Source organism: Dipodomys merriami, unplaced genomic scaffold, assembly GCF_024711535.1.
Source record: "Dipodomys merriami isolate MVZ:Mamm:240054 unplaced genomic scaffold, mDipMer1.0.p SCAF_434, whole genome shotgun sequence".
NCBI lineage: Eukaryota > Metazoa > Chordata > Mammalia > Rodentia > Heteromyidae > Dipodomys > Dipodomys merriami.
The window spans coordinates 235612-244469 of NW_027205982.1; the positions used below are offsets into that span (position 1 = coordinate 235612).

The window sequence follows — 8858 nt, forward strand, 5'->3', positions numbered from 1 at the left end:
TCAGGGTCTTTCCTGCCCTTGGCTGGCTTTGAACCACGATCCTCAGATCTCAGCCTCCTGAGTAGCTAGGATGACAGGCGTGAGCCACCGGTGCCCAGCTTCCCTTACTTTTCTTAATTTTATAGTATGTACCTTGAATTCTTGACTGCCTCTTCAATCGTCTACCATTCTCCTTGGTCCTACTCTCCTTTTGCAAGTACTGGTTTCCTGCTGCTCATTTTGTTGGGCTTTGTCTTTGCCTTCCTAAGGATTTACTCTGAGTTCTCCTTCCAGTCTACCATATGTCAGTTACTGGCATACATTTGTACCCACCGGCTGGACTTTGGACTATTACCACGCCTCCCATCTTCCAGGGACTTCTAGGCTCAGGGGCTCTTCTCAGTGCCGTACCTTTGTTGCCTCCTCAGTTCCAGAAGCACCATTGGGTGGCACCTACTGTCACACATCCTCCACTTCCAGTCCCCTAGCTCCCAGACCCAGGCCTCTCAGGTGGGCATTTCCATGGAGTCTTGGGGCCCTGGACGCTAGGACATCTTGTGACACAGCCCCACCCCTCAGTCTGTATCCCTCACCTGCCCCTCTGACCCACCTGTAGCACGTGTGGGAACGAACCATTGCCGGCCAGGCCACTGTCCGCATTCTACACAGGCGAGGGGTTGACAGGTGTTTGAGAAACACCCATTTCCTTTCCCAATCTGTCCTATTTATCCAGACTGTGTCAAACGGTTTATTGTCCTCCATGTTTACCACACGGGGGGGGGGGGGAAAGACTTTTGGGTACATTTCAAATATATTTTATTACTTTTGTTTTTTTTGTCTTAGAAAGAATACGAAACCTGCATGCAACACTAACGGTTTCCGACATTTACAGAGCATATAACACAGCAGTACAATGCGGCCTCTATGGGAGGGAAGCGTGGCAGGTGGCTGGAAGAGGTTCTATACACAGGAGGGAACACTTAGCGCCCCAAAGAGGAGTCACAGACGTATTGCATGGTCCACTGTGGTGAGGGAGAGAAGCATGTGCTGAGGGCTTTCCCTTGTGGGTCCCGTGCAGGTCCCCGCTGTGGGTCGTGTATGTATCTGTGTGATGTGAAGTTCCCCCCCTAAGGCTGCTGATGGGGGTTGGGAGCTTTGCTGCTGATGGGAAGTGGGGGGCAGTGAGCGGAAGCAGCAGTGAACCCTTTTAAGAAACGCTCCGGTTCTTCTTTAAGAAGCTCTTGCCTGGCCATTCAACTAATCTTGGAAATGTGTCCTAGAGTAGAGGAAAAATGGACCGGAGGGGGAAAAGGGGAGGAAGCATATTTGTCAGGCAACCAGACTAGTTTCTCTAAGCACAGATGTGGAGAGGCCTGTTCCCATGACAGGGGCCACTGGCAGAGTCCCACGGAGGCTGGGACCAGCCAGAAGCCCGGGAAAGTCTGTGGCGCTGTGCAGAGACGCCAGGCCCAAGTTAAGAACGGAGCAGGGCTGTAAGGAAATGTCCCACCAAGACCATTGTTCCTCCCAGACGCGTATAAAGCTCAGATGTGGCGTGACATATGAACAATACCAAAAAAAAAAAAAAAAAAAAAGGAAAGGCGTGAGTTTCTCCCTTTTCAGCAAAAAGCCGCCTATCAGACACACACAGAAGTCTGCAGGAGAGCTGGGTCTCACATTTGGAAGCCTTTCGCCTCCAGCTATAAAATGTAAAAACCGACCCTGGGTAAAAAGTGCTTGGTAACAATATATAATTTGTGTCTTATGCCTGTGAGAAAGAAAGGGTTTTGATTTTTTAAATCTGCAAAGTCCTTTGCTGAAGTCTCCCAACTGGTCTGGAGTTTTTTTTCCTATCAGATTTGTTTTTTCCACCTTATTCTTCATAGACCCTGGGAAGAGAGAAAGGGGGGAGGGGGGGAGCAGGTGTAAGTGGCTCAGGACCTGGCTCAGAGCGTCTCTTGGCTGCCCTTCTCCCAGGAGTGAAAGGGACATCTCAGACGACCCGATTGTCCCAGACACAAAAACTCACACCAACCTGGCCTTTTCCATTCTAATCAGCTTCCGCTGCTGTAGCCCATTCCATACCCCCCATCCCCCATGGAATAAACCTTTTGATGTGGAAACAAGAGGCCCGAGAGACATGATATATACCTGATGAGTCTGGACTGTTGGAGGAGCGAGACCCTCTTTGGCTGGATGGGAAACTCCTGTGTCTCTGAGTTCCATTTCTCCAGAGAAAATGGGGGCTCCCCTCCCTTGACATAACACTTGTCACCCAGGCAAACACCATTTCTAGGAGCCACTGCCTAACGCCTGGAAGGGGTGACCAGGTCTGGGACCTGTGCCCCACGGTCGTTTCCTTTTGGCTCTGTTGCCCTGCCTCGCCCAATGATCAGACATTCAGGAGCTGCCCTGCCTTGCCCCTCACCATCTAAGCTGACTCTGTTGAGTTCTTCTAAGCCTTTCTGGTTGGCTGCCTTAGGACCCCACTGCACACCCAGCCCGACAACCCGGCCCTGGGTTGAAATAAGATGCCTGCCGTGGCTGCTTCCTGTGGTAGCCAGAAGCTCTGGTCTCTTGAGGGGCTGAGTTCCTTGTCAGGCCCTACAGGCCTGATCCTGCCATGTACCCTTTGTTCTTTCTCCATCCTGGGTTCAGTACAGTCTGTCTGTCTATCTGTCTATCTCCCTCTCCCTCTCCCTCTCCCTCTCTCTCTCTCTCTCTCTCTCTCTCTCTCTCTCTCTCTCTCTCTCTCTCTCTCTGCAAAAAGGACTCTACACAGCTCCTTTATTGCCATTCTACACTCACTAAGACACTTTTCAACATTTCCTTTCCCAGGACAGCTCAGCATTCCAAGAAAGAGAGAGGAACTCAATACAGTGAACTCAGGCAAAGTGTGGTAACCGAGGGGCTGTTCTTGCTTTCATCATTGCAATTGACAGAAAAAAAAAAAAGCAGGGCTACCTTAGGCTCCCAGGTACCTCTTCTTTAAAGCTGAAGCCCAAGAGGATGGGGAGAGACCAGGTGGGCACAAGTTTTATCTTCCAGGAGCCCGAGCAAGGTCTTCTCAAACCCTACATGAACTGGCCCTGGGCTTAGCCTCACTCTACCTTTGATGACACAAGCAGGCCCTAGCTGTGTGAGTGAGAGAGAGAGAGTGGACGGGACAGGGCTTGCTTCTGTCATGTGCGCTTGTCTGACCCAACCTGAAAGAGGGCATCATTCCCGTCAGATAGGGAAATAGTCTCTTACTCTCATCACTTTCTATGTCAAGTCACCGCAGATGAGGCAGTTTTGCAGGCAGCAAGAAAAGGCTTTCAGGTACAGGACCCAGCCCGAGTGTCTGTGGGAGAGATGGCCACAGAGCTGAGCCAGGAGGGGATGAGGGGGGATGAGGGGTGGCACCGGGTCAAGGGATGGGACAGGCAGCATGGATGCCCATGTTAGAATGGGTGTGTGTATGTGTGTGTGTGTATATTCTAATATATTGGAATGTATATGCATTCTAATATATATTAGGCTGGTTAGATACATTAGCATATGCATCTATGTGTGTTTTAGAATATGGTTGCACATTCTCTGAGGGGGCCTCTCTTCCTGCTCCAGCTTTTCCATTTGCTATCTAGGTAGTCATGTCCTCTCCCTACCTACCCTTGACTCCCCCTCTGCAGAACAAGATGCTGGCACGGGCTTCACATCTGAGGATGTGCGTGTGCTTCCTTGGCCGTGCTATCCAGGCAAAGATATAAGCAGGCTTCACATGCGTGAGGAGCGGCCCATTCCAGGACAGACCGCCCTTCATGTGGGACAAGGGAGCTGGAAAGCAGCCTCCCCTTCCAAGACCACATCTCGAACGTCAGGGACCAGAACTCGGAAGTCTGCTCGTGAAGGTGGGGAATGGGCTCAGGGCACTGGCCATCTCATGACCGACTGCTGATCCCTGGGAGAAGGGGGTAAACCAAGGCCTCATACCCCACGTGGGAAGGAATTTATCAGCCGTCTGGACCCTGTGGGGCAGGGGAACACTCTGGAGAGACTAGCACAGGGGGATACCATGTCAGGTGCTCATGACAGCTTATGTCAGCTACATATATGAAGACTATATCGAGTGATAGTTAGAGTACAGCTGACTTTGGTTCACAGAACTAAACCTGCAACGTGTACAGGGGCCAGAGCCTCCTTTGTGAAGTGGCGAGTTGCTTTTCCTTGGCGGTAGAGACCCCATGTTTCGTCATCGGATTGTTGTAGTGTTGTGGCAGGGCTGGATGACGCGGCACAGGGCTGGCGGGGGGGGGGGGGGGGGGGGGGAGGGGGGCGCGGGAGCCACAGCGGAGTGGCGGAAGGCAGGAAGGAGGGCAAGAGGAGGAGGAGGGCCTACCTGCGCTTCTCGTTCCAGGCATTGTACCACTTGATGAAGCGCTTGGTGCTCTGCAGCTTGGGGTGCAGGCAGTGCTCCTGGCCCCGGTATCTGGACATGCTCTTGGTGGTAATGCTGAAATGGAGTGGGAGGGGATGCAGGGTTGAGGAGGCTGAGTAACACCTCCTTTCTTGACCTGTTGCGGGGTCTGGTCTGTCAGATTAGGGCATGGAGACACTTGGCCTCCTTGCTCCTTTGAAGCAGCTTTTCCTTCCTGGATGGATTTTGGAAGGTCGGGTGTCCCCTGAATCTCTGACTCCATGTTATGGTCTAACCTATATGGGGGAAGTGGTCTTGCTTTGCTTGGAGGTCTCATTGTATGGGATAACGTCTCCCACCTTATACCTCCAGCAGGGGCTCAGGTCTCTCTTGGGTGACTGTACCCAGGATTCAAAGGTGAAGAGAACCAATGCCAGCAGGGCAAAGTGCCAGTCGTGGAGTTAGGACACATCCTGCAGATGCTGTGGTCTCTGACCCTCAAGCCCCACCACAGGTTGTATGTCAAGGATGGGCATTTGCTGACCCTGAAACAAAACCTTGTTGGTCTTGAGCCCGTTTTGATGATGAGGTCTCAGTATCTCCTCTTTGGGCAGAAAGGGAAGACCTGGCTTCTTCATAGCACAAAGATCCCAGGCCTCCGTCAGCTAGCGCTCTGGCATACCAGGAAAGCCTGGCTGTGCTAGGGAAGTAGGTGGGCTTGTGCAGGCGGCCGTGGATTTAAACTCCCCCTTAACCTACATTATCTCCATCTGTAAGATGGACACAGTAATAGGATATACTCCAAGTTATCGTGACAGTGAAAGACAATAATATACGTCAAGTGCCTACTTTCTGAGAGGTGCCCAATGAATACTATTATTGGTAATTATTCGTGGAAAAGAAGGCAATCAAACAAAAAAAAGACCAGCTTTGTATGTGTGGGAGCTCTGGCCTGGAACAGGGGGACACACAAGCCTGCTGTCTACCCTGCACTTGCATTCTCTCCTTGGCAGGGGAAGATGGCCAGATCAGGAGGAAGCTTCTGGTAGGAAAGGAAGGATGGTGTTCCAGAATGAAGGAAGGACAAGGAGAGACGTGAGGCCGACACTTCCCAAGGGGTGCTCAGAGAGAGGTTGTTGGGAGTCAGATGGAAAGAGTGGGAGGCTTGGGCTTCCACGGCCCACCAAAGGTAGGGCTCGAGGGCCAAGTTCTGGAGGGGCAGGGTTGAGGTAAACACAGCCTCCCGATCAGTGGGGAGAGCAAGCGAGACCTTGCCACCCCCATGGGGGACCGAATGTTTCTGGGTAGCCTGTTCTCTTCCCTGCTCTGTGTGGAGTTCCTCTATGAGACACAGCTCCTCTCGGGCTTTTAGCACAGGGCTAAAAGTAAAATCTAGCTTCCCCAACCTGGTAGCTAGTCACCCTGCAGGAAATCAGCACATCCCCCATTCCACGCTTACGATGCCGTCTTTGCACTCTGAATGTGAGGACGCGAGAAAGGTTGTCTTTTCAGGTCAGGGTGCTGGCTGAGCACCCCAACTCCTAAAGGTCAGAGAGCAGGCCAGAGCAGTTCAGCTCTCCTCCTACCAAGGTGCTCAGCACAAGTGGGGGAGCTCAGGTGATTAATTCCAGTCGGCCAGGAAGCCCGGAGGATTCGTGACCCCAACAACGATTCAAAATTCTGGGTCCTGTGACTTTCACGCTGGCAGTTTGTGGGGTGCCAAAGGTCCTAAGGAGAGCTCGGTAGGCACGTGACACAAATGACCTTTCTACTTGACTCGTTTGGACCCTTCAGATTGCAAGGACTCTGTACTTGCTAAGCAGACTTCTCTGCCGCCTCCCCCTCTCCCCTCCTCCCCTGCTAGAGATTTCTGGGTGACTCGGGGTGAACTGGAAAACTTGCTTTTGTTCAGCCTTTGTGCCTGGAAACCGGCTTTGCCAAAAAGTATTGGCCCCCCCTCGTCTGATGTTGAGAGTCTGAGCGGAGAGGAGCCTCCAACCCTTCCAGAGGGCTTGTGGGGGGCTTTGGAGTTGGGAGAGGAAGTTGAGGGGATAGGACGAGGTGCCTGCTTATTTTATGAAGTTCCAGCATGTTCTCAGAAGGCTAATGCGACACTTTCTCCTATGCTTGTCAGTTTTAGCCAAGAAAAGAGCAAGCCTGCTAAGTGAGGATTCCATTCTTTTGGGGGGAGCACTGTACCCCATGCTTAGACACAACATGCACACCCCTTGACATTGTGACCACCCCACCCCAGCTGGAACTGTTGAGGGCTTACGGCTCTTCTTAAGCCATCAGGATGTTATTATTATTATTGTTATTGTTATTATTATTATTTCTGGATCAAGGCAAAGGGCAGTTTTGAGAGGCTGAGGGGGGTGGGGTGCTCATTTAAAGGCCCGTGGAGAAAAGCATGGGAATCCTTTCAGGCCTGGTGTCTTTCTGAATTCTCCTCACTTCAGCCTGACTGTCTGGCCTGGGGCAGCCTGGGAGCATGCCCTTCCTTCTCAGACACCCCGTGAAGGTCTCGGGGAGCAGCGGGGCCAGCGGGTGGAAGGCACTCGTCCAGACTGAGAATAAAGTGTGTCCTGTTTCTGGGGGCGGGGCAGAGGGGCCGGTGGTGCATGGCAAATATTTGGGAGCTGCTTTGCCAAGGGCTGGGGTTCTGGCCAAGAGCAGTATTGGTGGGGAGAGACTGCGGTGCCGGCTGCAAGTGGTTAATTGGGAAGGCGGGCAAGCCGGGAAACGCAGTGTTCTCTTGCTCTGCCCCACTTTTTTTTTTAAGACATCGCCCGCATGCCCACCACCAAGCAAGCCTCCTGTCTTGTGGCACCATCGATCCCCCCTTCCTCAAAGAGCTCCCCCCCCAGGACAGCTCAGGCTGGAGGGGCCGTGGGGAGTCTGGCAGCTGGCATGGACCAGCTCCCATCTCACAATCAAAATCCCCAGAAGCCGGAGGCTGGCCATCGCAGTGGACAGACAGACAGACAGTCCCCTGACTGTCCTTTTCTAAAAGAAAAGCCAGAAGGAGAGATGCTGTTGGTGTGACTCCGATCTCCAGGGACAGCAGGCACACCGGACGTTGTGTGTGTGTGTGCGTGTGTGTGTGTGTGTGCGCGCGTGCGTGTGTGTGCGCGTGCGTGTGTGTGTGTGTGTGTGTGTGTGTGTGAAGTTGGCACACCAAGAGCCACGGATCGCTCAGTGAGCTGGCCCCGGGGCAAAGCCACCTGCATCCTAGCCAGTGCGGCCCGGGTCCTCACCCCGATCCCAGGCTGTGCGCCCCCCCCCCCCCAGCCCCGCACAACTCACATCACCATCTTCTCCTCGCAGTGCGGGGACTTTGGCTTCATCTCCAGCTTCTTCACGTCGCTGTAGCGGATCTTGGGCCCCTTGCGGGAGCATTTGCATTTGGACCCTGCGGGGCGGCGGCGGGCGGGCGGCTCAGAGGTGCCACAGGTCTCCGTGTGCGCTACCGTGCGCCCCCCCCCCCCCCAGTCCACCCAGAGTCCTCGGCATCCCGGGGCCCCAGTGTGGTGGTCGGTGTGTGGGGCTCCCCAGGACCTCCGACGGGACGGCTGGGGGCGGTGGGATGGGGGGCGGGGGGCACCCTCGGGGACCCTCCCGGCACTCACCGTCCGCGCGCAGGGCGCACAGCGCCAGGAGCAGCAGCAGCAGCGCGGCCGCCAGGAGCCTCATGCCGGCCGGAGGGGTCGGGAGCCGGGACGGCGGGGTCGGGGCGTCCGGCGGCGGCGGGGATGGGGAGGGAGCGGGGCTGGCCCAGCCGGTGGCTGGGCGCGCACCTCCGGGCGCGGCGCGGTGCCGCCTCGACGGGGATCCCAGCGAGCTGTCCGGGCGGGCGCGCGATCCTGCGCTGCCGCTGCCGCCGCTGCCGCCGCCGCCGCCGCTGCTGCTGCTGCTGCTGCTGCTGCTGCTGCTGCGCCTGGCGCTCGGGGAGATCTTCCCTCCGCCCCGGCCTCCCCCCACCCGGCCTCGTTTAAATGCGCTCCTGCCCTTGCAGCGAGCGAGCTCATTAATATGCAGAACCCGCGGTGACTCACTGAGATTTCTCAATGTGATGGGGGGGCGGGGGGCACAGCCCAGCCCGGCCCAGCCGGGCCTGCAGCCCGCCCCGACCTGGTGGCCGTCTCCATCTCCATCATCATCATCATTATCATCATCATCATCATCATCTCCTCCTCCTCCTCTCCCTCCCTCTCCTCCTCCCCCCCACACATTCACACACACATCCGCCACCCACTCGCTCCCACTTACACACTCCTTTGCAAGCCTGCCTGTGCGTGAGTGTGCGTGCACACACGCAGATTCCGTCCTCACACACTTAGCGCTGGGTGGCTATGGAGAGACCCTGCTCTGCTGATCTTGTGTGGATTCCTCTGCTCCCGGCTGCTGGGAGACCCAGGCCCAGGGCCCAGGTGCTTGGGGTGGGGAAGCCCCGAAAGGGTTTCTGGGCAGTATAGGTGCCAAG

The 8858-nt window shown here is 55.2% G+C and overlaps 1 protein-coding gene across 1 annotated transcript; it reads right to left on the bottom strand.

The window, feature by feature from the left end:
- Positions 1–756: 756 nt before the first annotated feature.
- Positions 757–8330, bottom strand: LOC138807792 (C-X-C motif chemokine 14). Its single transcript, XM_069993557.1, has 4 exons — positions 8005–8330; positions 7682–7787; positions 4358–4471; positions 757–1868 (listed from the first exon to the last, which is right to left on the bottom strand). The coding sequence occupies exons 1-4, from the start codon at positions 8066–8068 to the stop codon at positions 1853–1855; spliced, it is 300 nt and encodes a 99-aa protein (XP_069849658.1). The 5' UTR covers positions 8069–8330; the 3' UTR covers positions 757–1852.
- Positions 8331–8858: the final 528 nt, after the last annotated feature.